The sequence below is a fragment of the Rhea americana genome, unplaced genomic scaffold, assembly GCF_003343005.1.
Source record: "Rhea americana isolate MKP2758 unplaced genomic scaffold, rheAme1 scaffold_208, whole genome shotgun sequence".
Taxonomy (NCBI): Eukaryota; Metazoa; Chordata; class Aves; order Rheiformes; family Rheidae; genus Rhea; species Rhea americana.
The window spans coordinates 822321-838966 of record NW_028186239.1 but is presented as its reverse complement, the minus strand read 5'-3'; the positions used below and the strand labels follow the sequence as shown (position 1 = coordinate 838966).

At 39.6% G+C, this 16646-nt stretch overlaps 1 protein-coding gene across 3 annotated transcripts in view; it reads right to left on the bottom strand.

The window, feature by feature from the left end:
- GRM5 (glutamate metabotropic receptor 5) overlaps window positions 1–16646 on the bottom strand; it is a 263845-nt gene that overhangs the window by 59358 nt on the left and 187841 nt on the right. For all 3 annotated transcript variants that reach the window (XM_085304375.1, XM_085304376.1, XM_085304377.1), the window contains exon 3: window positions 3806–4041. In XM_085304375.1, the coding sequence (XP_085160501.1) occupies window positions 3806–4041 (236 nt within the window). The remainder of the gene's footprint in view (window positions 1–3805; window positions 4042–16646) is intronic.

Here is a 16646-nt window from a genome sequence, read left to right as displayed (position 1 = left end):
CCTCTTGTCCTGTCACACAGGACAACTGAAAAGAGTTTGTCCCCGTCCCCTTGACACCCTCCCTTCAGGTACTTGTACACATTGATCAGATCCCCCCTCAGGCTTCTCTTCCCCAGGCTGAAGAGGCCCAGCTCTCGCAGCCGTTCCTCATAGGGCAGGTGCTCCAGCCCTCTAATTGTAGCCCTGTGCTGGACTCTCTCCAGTAGCTCCATGTGTGTCTTGTCCGGGGAAGCCCAGCACTGGACACAATACTCGAGATGAGGCCTCTCCAGGGCTGAGGAGAGGGGCAGGATCACCTTTCTCCACCTGCTGGCAACACTCTTCCCAATGCAGCCCAGGACACCATAGGCCTTCTCGGTCACAAGGGCACATTGCTGCCTCATGGTCAACTTGTCATCCACCAGCACTCCCAGGTCCTTCTCTGCAGAGCTGCTCTCCACAAGGTCAGACCCCAGCCTGAACTTGTGCCTGGAGTTATTCCTCCCTGGGTGCAGGACCCTGCACTTGCCCTTGTTGAATCTCAGGAGGTTCCTCTTTGCTCAGCTCTCCAGCCCATCCAGGTCTCTCTGAATGGCAGCACAGCCCTCGGGTGTGTCAGCCACTCCTCCCAGTTCAGTATCATCAGCAAACTTGCTGAGGAGGCACTCTGTCCCCTCATCCAGGTCATTGATGACAAAGTTGAACAGGATGGGACCCAGTACTGAGCCTGGGGGACATCACTAGCCACAGGCCTCCAACTAGACTCCATACCACTGATGACAACCTTCTGAGCTCTGCCTCTCAGCCACTTCCAATCCACCTCACTGTCCACTCATCTAACCCACACTTCCTGAGCTTATCTAGGAAGATGTTATGGGAGACAGCGTCAAAAGCCTTGCTGAAGTCAAGGTCCACAACGTCCGCTGCTCTGTCCTCATCTACCCAGCCAGTCATGCCATCAGAGAAGGCTATCAGATTGGTTAAGCAGGATTTCCCCCTTGGTGAATCCATGCTGACTACTCCTGATCACCTTCTCCTCCATACGCCTGGAGATGACATCTAGAATGAGCTGTTCCATCACCTTTCCAGGGATGGAAGTGAGCCTGACCGGCCAGTAGTTGCCTGGGTCCTCCTTCTTGCCCTTCTTGAAGACTGGAGTGACATTGGCTTTCTTCCTGTCCTCAGGCACCTCTCCAGTTCTCCAGAACCTTTCCAAGATGATGGAGAGTGGCCTGGCAACAACATCCACCAACTTCCTTGATACCCATGGGTGCATCCCATCCAGGCCCATGGATTTGTGGATGTCTAGCCTGATGAGAAGGTCTCTAATCTTACACTCCTCAACCGAAGGAAAGTCTTCCCTTCTCCAGACTTTCTCCCTCACGTCCATGTTCCAGGATTCTTGAGGGCTGCCCTTAGTAGTGAATACTGAAGCACAGAAGGCATTCAGTAATTCTGCCTTCTCTGTATCCCTTGTCACCAGGGCCCCCGCCCCATTCAGTAGAGGGCCCACATTTTCCCCAGTCCTCCTCTTGCTGCTGATGCATTTGAAGAAGCCCCTCCTGTTGTCCTTGACATCCCTTGCCAGATTCAATTCCAACTGGGCCTTAGCCTTCCTTGCTGCATCTCTACATACCCTGACTGCATTCCTATAATCCTCCCTAATAGCCTGTCCCCTCTTCTACATTCTGTGTATTTTCCTCTTCTGWCGGAGCCTCTCTGTGGTAAATGTTCTAGCAATGAGTCGTATGCAAAATGAGCTATTTAAGCCTTATGATTAAGTTGTCTCATCTCCATGAATGGGTGACAATGTTTAAGATAACGTCTCCCTGCACTCCTGAGATAAATTTTGTGCCACAGAGAATTGTATTTTAGGCACTAAAGAAGGCTCTGTGGGCACCCACATTTCACAGTTCCCAGCCTTTCAAATAAAACTGAAATTAGATTCCACCAGCACTGATAAAAAGTAAGTAAAAAAGATACRCAGACAAATCAAGTTGAAATGTCATTGCTAATGCAGCACACTGATAGAAAATAGGTCTTTATTAGGTTGTATCCAGTCATGCCCTCTGTACTGACATCTCAGGAAAGAGATCTACATCATTGTGCAGAAAATCAATGAAATTTACCTCTCCATATGCAGTACCTGTCAATATAGCAAATAAAAACTGTATCAAGGAGTACTGGAAGGACAAGAGAGGAAAAATATGAGAGAAAAGGCAGTTGAATGTTTAAAATGTACACTGAGATTTTGAGATTCCTAGGTTCAGCTTCCAGCTCAGCCACAAACTTCTGCAACCTTGTATAAAATTGGAGTGAGAMTCAGTGTCACTGAGGTGGGATTGTATGTTGTGGCTAAATCTGTGGCTTTAGCTCTTAATATCTTTTTCTAGTCTCTCAGGTGTGTGGAAGATGATGTTTTTAGGAGAGAAGGTCTCTTGGTGCTTCGAGTTGTGGTCCAGCTCACAGCTGTCACTGCGCTTTATAGCTTCAAAGCTACATCTCCCACTTACCACCAGGACACCTGTCCACTAGGTCCTCTCTTTTTTCCAATAATTTAAAGGTCTTTTAAAAAGTCAAAAAAAAAGAAAAAAGAAAAGAAAAGTGAGAAAGTGAGAAGTGGCTAAAATAAAAAAAATCCTTTCACATAGCTTTTTTTTTTTTTTTTTTTTTTTTTTTTTTGCAATAGGTTGCAATCATCACAACGGCACAGGAGAACCTTGACAGCATTCAAACATATGCACAGGCATGGAGAATTTCTGTTAGACATGCAGTGAGATTCACTAGCCACAGAAGAGTCACTGTATGTCTATTTGTAAGGCTTCATGCCTATTTTTCTCTGCCATAAGACCACAATGAAGGATCCACCACASCAGTACCAATGTTGCAGAGAATACCTAATGCTTCCATTGCAGCACAAAGACTGGTTTCTAACAGGCAAAGGATGGAGGGCATTTCAGTCAGAACTCAAAAGCTGTTACCCTCCATGATTTTAAATATAAAATAACAATAAAAAGGGTATTGTCCTAACACTGCTGGGCATGTCACGATATAAAGAGCAATTAATAGAAGAAATAAAAAATGTGAAAAAAATCACATCTTTTTGGAATAAAAATATTTTTGCATCTCTTTTGGAAAAATGACAAAATGTTATGGCAGTTTTTACTAAAATCAGTATAATTTTCTGAAAAATATCAGTTTAGTCCAAATGGCATTTCCATGAATGACTCATGTCTGAAAGAAAATTTAGTTAAGGAAATCTCTTAAACCACCTAGTCTTCTATCTGAAGCATACAAATAATTTTCATTACTTGAACATATGAGCATCTGATAACTTTTAGTATATTAATTATCTCATTCTTCCTGTGAAATAAAGCAATATTATTACCCCTCAATAATAATACACTCTGATTTTGGAAAAGTAGCACTGAATCCTGGAGGACAAAATTTAAAAAATTATTTAGATGCCCAGGGAGGTAGAGTAGCCTGAAGCATTTGACATAMAGGAATGAGTTAGCTACTGAGGAATTATCTATTTGTTTCTTTATAGGTCTAAATATTTTCAAAATTGTGACTGTTGACACTTTTGAACATTTTCGTTTTGGTTAATGCAATTTTTGCTCTGGGGCAGTGCTACAGCACTGAGACTTGGCTGCTGAGGTCTGATGTCCCTCACTCACTCTCTTGTGGGAAGAGTCAGGATGGCAGCTCTAGCCTCTCTGATTCCAGACCCACTTGCTGTTCCACCAGGCCAGGCTGCTTTAGCAGTTTACCCCAGATTTTTAGTCACATGGATTTGTAGAGTAGAAGTAAYGAACACACTTACTCGTACAAGTCTTGTTGTATTTAGGATTCTCCTGAGGAAACCCTTCCAGTCGGCACTGGAATCTGTGCTGCCAAAATTCCTGAAACCACGGATTTCGGTGATTGGTTTCTGGCCGAAGCTGTAGGTAATAATCATCAAACCATTTCACGTCAGGAGACTGGAGCTTGATCGTTATTCCACCGACAGCTTCACGCTGATACCCGTCTGTCACATCATACCGGTCTGCCCAGCCATCACTGCAGGGATAAATAAAAGAGAGACAACATTAACCTTTCAAAAGAATAGGAGGAAAGGAGACTCTTTTGGAAAAAGCATTAGGAGCCTCAGAGCACATACCCACACCTGTGACTCTGAGTGGAGTTCAGTAAAGCACCAGTAACACCTCTAGAAGTGTTCAGTGTTTTATGCTTTCTTCCACCTGCTCCTAATCGGCACCTTCTGCTCACATAATATATTCTTCATCCTCCACTTTAGRTAACTGAAACAACGTTAACAAATGACAGTTCGTGAAATTTGTTGTGTTCATCTCTGTAGCTCACTGAATCCCACTGAGCTCTAGAGAGAAAAAARTTGGACTCAGTGTTGTACTGACCCCAGGATGACGTTACTCATGTTGGAAAAGAGGTGACCTTGAGAGCAGATGCTCTCTGTGCTGGGAGGAGGACTGACAGGGTCATGCTGTAGACTATGTCTATACCGCACAACGGGGCATGGCACAAAGCACCACAAGATAATTGTGAATGAGCTGATGCTGCCCGAGCAGAGATACAAATAAACCCTCTCTGCAGACAGGACTGATGGACCTGTGCAGAGCATCATGCAGGTGTGGTGTGTTGCTTCTGCTTCTTGGTTGCTGCAGCGTTCTGGGTTCGTGTGACATTGTTCTGCATGCAGCATTTTAATCCCCTTCTCTTTACGTCTCTGCTTTCAACATTTTGATCAAAAATGGCTAATGGAAGAGGCTAAAACCTTAATGCCACAAACCTCTCAGGGTAATCCCCTCCTGTGGTTTGGTAAAGGATTTCCTTGAACAAACTGACATTTAATAAGTTTCACTCAGCTCTACTAAAAATATATGTATCTCATTACARCATTGTAGAATTCTGCTGTTTTGTCATGAACATGATACTTAAGTTATTGTAAAACTCCAAGTCTTACAGTCAGAATTCTAAAAGAATCTCAGACKTTCTTTTTTCTTTTTCTTTTTCTTCCTTCCTTCCTTCCTTTCTTTTTTCTTTCTTTCTTTCTTTCTAAATATTTCTATATATTTATAAAAAGCACTGATGCTGACAATTGCATAGAGTGCCTTTAAATCCTGAAGGTTGAATAACTAGAAAATAATAAAAAAGAGCTTATTTTATATTATTTTAAAACTTCCTAAGTTGTTTAAAGCTGTTAGTCATACTGTAATTGATGTAGATGACTGTTAGCTGTATTGCTCTGTTGCTCTATGTAGGTCTTTTATTGTCCGGTTTCAACTTTGCTCCTGCATTTCAGAGTGTGCAGGAAGTCTGTCCYTAGCACATTCCCTGTCCTCTGCATGGGGACTCCGCTGGCATTGCGCATTAGAATGGTAGAATTGGTAAGGTTGGAAGCAACCTCTGCAGATCATCTAGTCMAACCCTCAAATGAGTAGCCCATATGGGGATCGAACCCATGACCTTGGCATTATTAGCACCATGCTCTAACTAACTGAGCTAGATCTTAGACTGTGACTCTTTCTGCACAAGACATCATTTTTATGAAGCCTGGAATCTGACTGCATCTTATTAGCACATCTGCAATGCCAGTAAAAGCAACTTCCCCARTGGCAAAAATAATATCCAGTGTCTGCAATGAAAACGAAGGGACTATTAAACATGCTTCAGATTTCAAATGAAGTGCTTTACTCAGCACAAAAGAATAAAATTTACATTCATGAAAGGAGAAAGATAAGCACTGATTTTCAGCTCAAATAGAGCACTTTAAAAATTTACCTCCAAGCTTACATCCAATTAGGGATGAACATAGGTGTTAATGTTCCCAAAGCACTCAGGAATCTCAATATTGGCAAACATTCCACTTTACTATTTACTGGTCTAAGAGATAGAACCATTTACAGTTGTTTTGATGATAAAAGCCACAGAAGTGTTTTTTAAACTTAGGCATGATTTAACCTTTCCTTTGAAATATTCACCTCAGTCTTTGACAAGTTTTTAAATGCTTTTATCCCTCCTCATAAAATTTGATAGATTTTATAAATGCAAGAAGTAATAGATTTTCTGTAGGTTTTATAAAAGATAACAATGAATAGAATTTGCCAGAATAAGACCTGTACTGTGAGTATCTGAGCATTATGAGTTGTCTCATAAATAACTTTTGAAGGAGTTGTTTTTCTGTAATTAATTTCATCATTTTTTAAAGGAAGAGTTTCGTAGACCTAATCTAGCAGAATGTCATAAAATTTATTGTATTACTTTATGAATAATTATCCCTTTTAAAAAGATTTGCAACAATGATATGATTTTATAACTTCAAGTTATTAAAAAGAAGTGAAATAACAGTTTCAAATTGCATACCCTTCTTCTCAATGTTTCCATGGAAAGACCTCTTAATTCAATAGAGCAGCTCTTCAGATAAGTATTTCAGTTYAGCCTTTGGGGCCAAAAGCTGCTTGGAGGCCAATGTGTAAGATTTAATCGAAGTGCCACATCTCAAACGGACAAGGTGGCAAAACAAGCGCTCAGTTAATATCTAAAAGCAGTAAAAGTGGAGTAGGATAACAGCTTGCACAGAAATGCAAAAGCATCACTAGCATTTACTCTTTTGATTGTGGAGCCATATTACAGTAACAACACTAATATTTATGATATTAGTCCAGTCCCATGCTCTGAACTCATCAAAGAGTATGAAGTTGAGTTAGAAGGGGACAGAGAGGGAGAYATCTGCTTACTTTCACACAGATGCCTATTCCCTCGTCCAACCTTCTTTCTTCTCTTAATGTAAAATGCATTTACTGTAATAGCTAGTGATATCGTTTTAGTCCTTTGGTAGTTTTAGCACGAACCCTCCAAAATGGTATTGCCCATCACTAAAACCTACTGGTTCAACTAGGGAAAAATGTTTTGACTCCAGAAATTAGTATAGCAAAGAACTCCAACAGAAATCTACTATAATCTCCATTATAGCCCACAGAAGTAGTGAGTTGGATATGCTACCACTGATGAAGAACAGGACTTTACTAGTGAAAGAGAAGTTTCTTTTTTTCTTGTGTTGGCAGTGAGGGGTGTAAGATGCTCAGGTAAACAAGTGCTTGGGAACAACTTCCTCACAGGTAGTAAAAAACGTCCAYGTGAGCTGTGCTCCAGTAACGATTACTAAAGTCTCAACAGATTAAAGCGAACGTGGATGTCCTTGAATAGCTATTCAGGCTTGTTTTTTCTCCCTTGTGTGGGCATAGTTCTTTCAATTTTATTCTGATTTATGGAGTTCTTAATGCTTTTCACTTATATCCTCTTGCAGAGTGGATTTGTGCTTGTAGTTGGAGCATTGGAGTATTTTTTGAACTCTTATCTCTCTTTTCCCTTCTTATGACACAAAATTAACTTTCTGAAGGCATCTAATGTTTTAACCATTGCTTTCAGCACATCAGCAAATGCACTAGCCATTTTGGTCCTGACCAATGTCCTTGGCATTATGGTAAACTGCAAAGACCAGCAGTCATCCTTACACGTACTGCAAAAATGTAAAACAAGTCTTGAGTTCATCCTTGCACTTCTCTATATTTTTCTTTATAAGTAATACATGACCATTTGGGGAGAACCAGTTTGTTTGAATGGGTTTTCCCGTGTTGCATGCATATTGCTTTACTATATGTCATGATTGGTGTAAGATGTTTTTACACACAAGCTTAAATTCAGAAGTTAGTTTAGATGCCTGCAGCAACGGAGGTTTGCAATATGCTCCACTACCCCGATAAAGGTAACTTGCATTGTATCTGTGTTTTTGCAGGCTTACTGTGAAAGTATTGAAACTAGCTGCCCAACGCAACCTGAAAAACAGGGCTTGAAAGGATGTAGAGTCCATTTGCCAGTCTTAGGGTAATTTTATGTATATCTTTATCACTCCAGAAATGATTTTGCCATACTGTATATAAAAGCTTCCAGTTCTTCAATATTCTTGGGTAATCTATTCCTGTRCTTAACTATCTACCAATAGAAAGTTCATTTTCTGTGTAACATAATGATTCTTACTGCACTGTAAGAATCATTACTTCTTCTTCTATTTATCATGGAGATGAAGAGCAGATTGAAAGTTACCTCAGTTCTCTCTTCCATGTCACAGTCAATGCAGTATAGATATATCCTTAACTTCATAACTACCACATAAACTTATAAAGACAGAAATTGTCTCTACAGTCATAGTAAGTCATAATACATTTTATGTATTAAATTATTTTATATTTGGGAGGCATAATAAGAAGAGAGAAAGAAACTTTTTCCAAAATATTCAAAATAACATATTCCTACAGGTCAAGAAAAAACATGCTTCCATTGATTCTATCCCAGTCCCTCCTCCATCACCTCTCTGCTGACTCTTTTCTCTGAAGATTACCTCCAATCTCAAAGGAAATACTCAGAACGAGTATGAGAATGTTGTCCCATATTCTTATGTGCCCTTTGTCAGTTTTAGCGTTGCTTTAATTGGGACTGAGGCTACTCGTTAGCTTTGGGGCTTCAATTTTTGCCAGGAAGACCTTGCTCTTCCTAAAAGCTAGAAAATGTATGATCAGAACTGAGGAATAAAGGCATTTTCATGCAACAAACTTTAAATTCTTTATGTCTGTGTTYCTTCTATGTACAAGAAATACGTATTGTTTTTTAACCAGTGGGCAAATGTTCTTAAAATGACCTCACTAGGACTTAAAGATAAGGTTGTGCATGAAGAAAGTAGCAGTTACACAGCCGCAGCACCAAGAGTAAAAGCCTCACACTGAGATATCTATCAGGTGTGTGCAGCTTGTCAGAGTAGAAAGTTGTCAATAAGGTAAGATGCCTGTGACACATGTAGTTTTGGCTACTGTTAATATTATACTGACATTTAACACAGTGGAGAATTCTTTCTGAGGATCACGACTTGTTTTCCACTTGCCCAGTTGTTCTGTGTTTGTACTCTTGATTGTCACACTAATGTCTGTTGCATTTTCCTTAAAATTTGCTGTGTAATATATGGTAATATTTATACTCCATCAAGCAAAATATATCATTGTTAAGAGTTTTTCTAAAAATAAAATGATACCATTCAGGAAAATGCTCATGCACCAAAAAAGAATAAAGAATAGAAGAAAGAAGTAAAAAAGGAAAAGTGAATGTTGCAGTACAGTTGCTGTTGCAGTACTAGCAATAGATGAACTTGAAATAGGGGCAGTTATTGTAATGCTCCTCATCTGTCACTAGAACTTATTTGCATGTTTACATTGTCSCAGTTATGGTTTTTCGGAGGATATATCAGGGTAATGGAGAATTTAGTCTAAAATATTCTTCAGCAAGGATTTATCCTTCAGATAAATCTTCAAACTCCTCTAGCTGAGCATAGCTGGTCAAGTAGGACTGTTGTGGTAGGACCAGAATTTATTGTTAYGTTTTGTGTAAAGATGTGAATTTTTTAGGATTATATTTGCATATCAGAATAAGATATCAGAAAARACGGGATTAACATTTCTCCAAGAATATCCAAGAATATCCCACATCTGCTTGATGTGTAGCATGAAGATCAACACACGCTACTGGCATCAATCTGCTGGTGAGGGATAATGGGGATCTGCARAGCCAACTGACACCCTCTACAGACTAGCAAATGGTTAGAGTTATACACCACTGGGAACAGGTTRGAGTTACACACCACTGTGAACAGCACGAAGGAAGAGAACTACTGCCGTCTTCAACTAGACAAGAGAATATTGAAACCTTTACTTGCTCGATGAGAGTTATGTGAGGCAATGACTACTCAAAAGAGATCATAAGGCACACATAAATAAATGGACATTGTGAAAAAAGTTTAATGGGTTCAGGAAAAGCAGACAAAAGGAGTAAGGAAAAGGTGTTGCCTCAAACATCAAGGTTTCATTGGGATTCAAACACCAGTGATAAAATAAGAAAAGTCAAGGCACAAAATGAGCTGAAACTAATCAGAATTTGAACTAAACAGTTCTCCAATTACCTTATAATGAGCGGAAGACAAAAGAAGATGTTGACCTACAACTACCAGGAGAAAGCTGCCAAAGAGAACTCCAGGGCACCTTTTAAAATCTCTCTTAACAAAAGGAAAAACAAGTAGTTAGCTCAAACAGCAGCAGTGACAGAGGTTAGGTCTCATTCAAGAAGTGTGAAGGTGATCTAGAAAATGGCTTGATAGAATTAGTTGAAGATTTATAACCTAAAGAAATAAACACAATAGCAGGAGAGGGATAACAACTGTTTTCAAATACCTTAAAAGGCCTTGYGAAAAGAGAGTAATCTCTTTATGATCTTGATGTTAGATAGGAGAAGAGTTAATAGACTTAAACTKGGAGAGGAAACACTCATTTTAGATTTCAGGAAACTATTCCTCACCATAAAGAGTATGAGGAACTGGAAGAGATTGTTTAGGGAATCTGTTGTCTCAGAGAACAGGCTGAGTAGATGAGGGCACAGCAGTGGATGTTGTSTACCTTGACTTCAGCAAGGCTTTTGACACTGTCTCCCATCACATTCTCCTAGATAAGCTCAGCAAGTGTGGGTTAGATGAGTGGACAGTGAGGTGGATTGAGAACTGGCTGAAAGACAGAGCTCAGAGGGTCGTCATCAGTGGCACAGAGTCTAGCTGGAGGCCTGTGGCTAGTGGCGTCCCCCAGGGCTCAGTACTGGGGCCATTCTTGTTCAACTTCATCAATGATCTGGATGGAAGGACAGAGTGCACCCTTAGCAAGCTTGCTGATGATACCAAGCTGGGAGGACTGATTGATACACCAGAAGGCTGTGCTGCTATTCAGAGAGACCTGGATAGACTGGAGAATTGGGAGGGAGRAACCTCATGAGGTTCAACAAAGGGAAATGGCAAGCCCTGCACATAGGGAGGAATAACTCCACGTACCAGTATAARCTGGGGGCCAACTGTCTGTAAAGCAGCTCTGCGAAAAAGGACCTGGGAGTGCTGGTGGACAAGTTAACCATGAGTCGGCAATGTGCCCTTGTGGCCAGGAAGGCCAATGGTGTTCTGGGGTGCATTAGGAAGAGTGTTACCAGCAAATCGAGGGAGGTGATCCTGCCCCTCTACTCAGCCCTGCTGAGGCCTCATCTTGAGTACTGCATCCAGTTCTRGGCTCTCCAGTACAAGAAGATATGGAGCTACTGCAGAGAGTCCAGAATAAGCCTGCGAAGATGATCATAGGGCTGGAGCATCTGCCCTATGAGGAATGGCTGCGAGAGCTGGGCCTCTTCAGCCTGGGGAAGAGAAGACTGAGGGGGGATCTTACCAATGTCTACAATTTGTCTACTTTAAGGGAGGATGTCAGGAGAGTGGGGCTGAATTCTTTTCAGTGGTGCCAAGTGATGGGACAAGAGGCRGTGGGCACAAACTGAAACACAGCAGGTTCCACCTGAATACAGGAAGAACTTTTTTTCCTGTGAGAGTGACGGAGCCCTGGACCAGGTTGCCCAGAGAGGTTGTGGAGTCTCCTTCTCTGGAGATCTTCAAGATCCGCCTGGATGCAACCCTGTCTAACATGCTTTAGGTGACCCTGCTTGAGGAAATGGATTGGATCAGACGATCTCCAGAGGTCCCTTCCAATCTCAACTATTCTGTGATTCTGTCACGGGTTATGCAAACATCTCCCTGGTATATGCGGCCTTGCCTTGGCAGGAGGAGTATGGTGCACCGTGTGATTTCCTGAGATCCATTCCRGCCCTGTATTTGTATTATCTTATGTTAATCTTGTGATATGTCCAGGAACGTGGACTTTATGAAACCTAGGCCATTTAGAAGAAAGAATGCAAATRCATCTGCCTCATGATTTCCCCAGTTTCTTCTGACATTTTACCTTATTTCTTTTCTTGTTATTGTATTTTTTCTCTCCTCTCAGTGGGATGTGAAACATCCACAGACAACAAAAATTGAATAAGCATTAATCATGCCTCTGACTGTACACACAACCAATTCCATTGATTCGGTAAGGCTACTCGGGAATGTGAAGTTGGTCACATGCTTGTGTTGCTGCAGAATTGGGATTCCTATTCGAGARAGGAAACGCTGAAATTAACCATCTGGAAAAGCACTTCTTCCTGCACAAGATGAAAGAAATAGGGTAAAATTTTCTCCTAATTAGAGCTAGTTAACATTTTACACAGTCAAGATGTTTTAAATGAAAAGTTTTTTTTTTTCTGAACTAGAAATGCTTTTTGTTACTTTTTAAATTCATTTTTCAATCTTCTCAACATAATTCTAAAGGAAAATAATTTTTTTCTTATATATTCTTTTTTGAGAGGAAAGATATAAAATAGGTTTCCCAAGTAACACTAGCTCTCAGTACGATTAAAATAATCCTTTTATTTTTAAAACTGAAAAGATACTAWATGTTCCCTAGTTAATAAACTTTGGCCAAGAGTCTGAAGTAAGCACAGGTTTGGCAGTTTAGGGACAGCCACTCAGTTTAGAATATTCAGATCTGAAATTCTGTATTATTGACACACAATTTCTATTACTTTCCTAGTCCAAATCACTTCAGTGATAAAAACTGAATCACTAAGCCAATAAATCCATRATAAGACATCAGATCTGAACAGCTTCAGAGTGACTGCACAAACTGACGTACCTACCTACTCACTGGGTGCAGAATTTGCTGTTTTCTCTGCTTACAACCCATGTAAATATTACAAATTTATTTCTGATATTTCTTAGATCTTAATCATAAGGTTCACATTTTTCTTGATAACATTCACTTCAATTAATATTTTTAGGYTCTTAAGAAGCCTTCCAAGGAAGCAATGAAAGTCTGCAATGTTTGGAGACCAACTGGATTTTAAAAAGTTTCAAAGGAAAAAAACCCTTGGTGATAAAGGGATGAAACAGACATTATAATTGTTATTTTTTTCGTTTAGTACCACCAGATCCTTCAGGGTCGGTTTTAGATTGAACTATCTCTGAGTAACAGCAAAGTAGTTCATCTATTTTGCTGTCTTTCTGTGTCACATCCTGATATTATAAATCCCAACTGAAACTCTATTGTGTCGGGAGTCAAGTATACAAAGAGACACAGTCTGTGACTTGAAAAGTTTTACTTATAATCTGCTTCAAAATYTAGCAAGCACAGATATTGGACAGTAGAAGAGATGCAGTGCAACCAGGTAATATTGTACAGTTCCATAGTCCCCAAAATTACTTCAGYCCTTTTCAGTCCTTCCATTATATGAAAACTTGACCATAAGCTCATTTTAACCTAATCATACTAATATAAGTTAAGCTCCAATGTATTGCAGATATGACCTTCTTGCCAGCAGGGAGATTTTTGTTAGCTGCTCACTTTGAAAGAGTTGATCAGGGATATTTTATCASGAAATTTGTGGGGAAAGGTCTAGAGTGAATTTCATGCCTTCCAGGCACCTGACGTACTGAAATGTGAAGCCATCTTCCTCAAACGATATGTAGCATCGAGAACTTATTTGAATTACTTCACTAAAACGATGATACATGATGAAATGTAAAGGTGAATATATTAAATTGATCTCCCCAAGGTGCACGCAAATTTTTTCGCAGCATAATTCATTCAGTGGAGAGCCAGCTCCCTGCTATGCATGCGTTATTTGAAAAATATTAGAATATTTTCTTGCTCTGCCTCAGTGAAGTGGTCCAGAGAATGTGTCTTAAGTGTGAAAGGAATGTTCTGCCTCTCTAACACACCGAAACCCCAGTGAGATTAATAATAGTTTTTGTGTGATTATCGTATTAGAGATAAGACTCCTGTAGACACCACTTAAGTTTCTTTTCCTAGGATCGTGAAGCGGTCTGATCTCTGCTGCTCCTGTGTCCAGCCCAGACGAGATGAGCAGGAAGAGATATGGAAAGATGGAAACATGTCCCCTAGTTTTGTCCAGTAAGTAACTCACTACACCAAAAGTATCTTTAAACTTGCTGGCTCTGGACAAACTATGGTCACTTAAATGTCATGAGTCAGTAGCAGTGATCTAGAGAAAACAGCTTGGGATTACTGTGAAAACTATGTGGCATATTCAGTCCATTCCCAGTCATTACTTCTAAGATTAGATAAAATGCTAAGAGATATATATGTACAACAAAACTAGACTCCCCACCGTCCCTTTTGTAAATATTTTCATTTATTTTCTAAATTGAAAATGCAACAGTATCTTGGGATTTGTTGAGGTTATTTTTTTCTCTCTAAATTCCCCCCCCCCCCCATTTCAATATATAGCTAAAGCTATTACAGTTAATGAGTGCATTCATTAGGCTGGAGACTGGTCTTTTTTGTTATGCAAAAATCTGTTTGCAGGCCACATAATGGTGATGGAAACTGCTGTTCTGCCCACGTGTAATCATTCTTCTGCCAAAAATCTGACCGACAGCTTTTAGAATTTTTCTCCACCTGTGTAGGAGTTTGTTGACTGAGTGATTTTTAATTTACCTTTCATTGTATTTCACTACCCTTTCAGGTTTTTTCTATCTCTTAAAAGCTCTAAAAACATTAAAGAGTCTGCATGCTTTTCTGCAAAGAGCTGTCAGTCTTGCAAAGGTAGATTTGTTTTGTTAAAAGAGGGCGGGGAGAGGGATCAGCTTTTGGTAAGCAGCTGTAAATTGTTGCATTTAGATGAGTTCATCTTATAATAACTGTGTATGCAATGAGTAGGGATTCTTGTCTTCCTGCCTGGCTTTTTTTAGATTGTAATTCCTCATCTTTGTCTTCCTTTTCATGCAGATTATGAAGATAAATTAATTTAAGGGTAATTCAGAGGAAAGAATTGAAATGATTATTTTAGGCAGCATGACACACAAAGTTTTCTGCAAGATGATATCTCGTAGAAGTAGCTATGCAGTGAATTTGGCAGATACCTTGCCTACAGTACTAATTACTTGCAGAGTATCCAAACTTTGCCTAGCTGGGAAAGGTTGTGATGGCAACTTGCAAGATTGGTAGTCTAYAGCAACATCTAATTTGCATAAGAAAACAAAGAATTTTGCAGCTGCCTGCATCTGTAGTTCAGAGCGGCAAAGTAGTTCGGTCTGACTCTAGTTCAGTGCATGATATCTCTCCTTCAGTTAAGCTATCTTGTGTAGCTAATCAGGCTAACTCAAGGTTATTACGCCTGAACATATAAATTGCATGGGCTATTTATACCCATATATATAAATTATTTAGGCTATTTTTCTAAACTAAAGAGAAATCTAACTGGATGTTGTCCTGCAAAACACCAAGGTTATTCAACCTATGTAGCATGCTCTGTTGATTCCTGAATAATTAGCAAATAGAAGGCAAATATTTGACGTTACCAACAATAAAGAGATTTTGGATGCCTAGACAACTTTATAAGATCTTCAAATTATCTTTTCCTAGCATAATGTAAAGCTCACGTGCTACAATTTAAGCACCTCACTTACGAGAGGATTATTTATTGCCTTCGTTTTTAGAGTAATCGTTCACATAGACTTCCTGGAGACCCTCCCATGCTTGCTCACAATCCCACAGTGAAGCCACAGCACAGGTTCCGTATGTCACCAGCCTTCTCCTTGTAACTACTAGGAGGAGCTGCCAAGACTTTAATAAGGGACTGGGAAGAGTAAGGGGGCTTGACAAATGATTCCTTCTCAAAAGAAGATGTTAGGAAAAGAGAAAAAGGAACCATTTATTCAACATTTGATAAGGACTTCCAAAACAGAGTGTAAAGGCAATTGCAGGAAGGTATTCTGTAGGGAAAGCTAAAACACATTTGGGAATTAGCCATATTTTTCCTAGCCAGTTTCATCAAAATGGAAAGCTAAATTACTTCCATGACTGTTTTATTATGGTATAGAAGGATTACTTCACATACTTGAAGTATATGGTCAAAAAATGGCAGCAGCTTGTTTTTTCAACAATATTAATGCTATTGAGTCATATTTATAATTCACTCTAAGCTTCTCCAAATGCAAACTTCTCATAATGACAACCTAAAAAGTACCAATTACATAATGTCAGCAGCAGCAGCAGCAAAGAAAAAGAGGAAGGAAAAATAGTTAATCTCTAAAACATTTCCATCAAATATGTATTTGTATTGTGAAAATGATGATTTTTTTTTGTCTTTCTCAGAATGGTGACTTCAATATAGTTTCTCAGATGCTACAATGTAATGCATATTATAATGTAATGTGCCTAACAAGGATACTTAATGAAAGACCATGTACATGAATTGCGACCTAGAAGAAACAATAAGTAAAACTATGCTGTCTTTAAAGACCGTCACAAAACTATTTTCCCTGCAACCTATCAAACCTGAAAAGGAAACAGCTTTAATGACCCTCCAAGAGGATCYTCAATATGTTCCACAGCGGCACAACATGATCATAAGTATAAACCAATGCTATTTTTCTCCTCCTGATTAACTTTACTTGCCTTGATTAAGATAATTTTTCATTATATCATGTCCACCAGGAGAAAAATAGCTTGTTATTAATTAGAATTCTCTAGAATCAATGATTTAGTGGAGCTGCCATCTATGGAATGATTTTCCATTAGATATCCAGGCACAGCTTTTATGGATATGCAACAAGAGTATCTGTGCCAAGTTCAAATGCAGTCACAAAAGTGAATAGATACTTGAGATAGACTTACAGCTGGAAA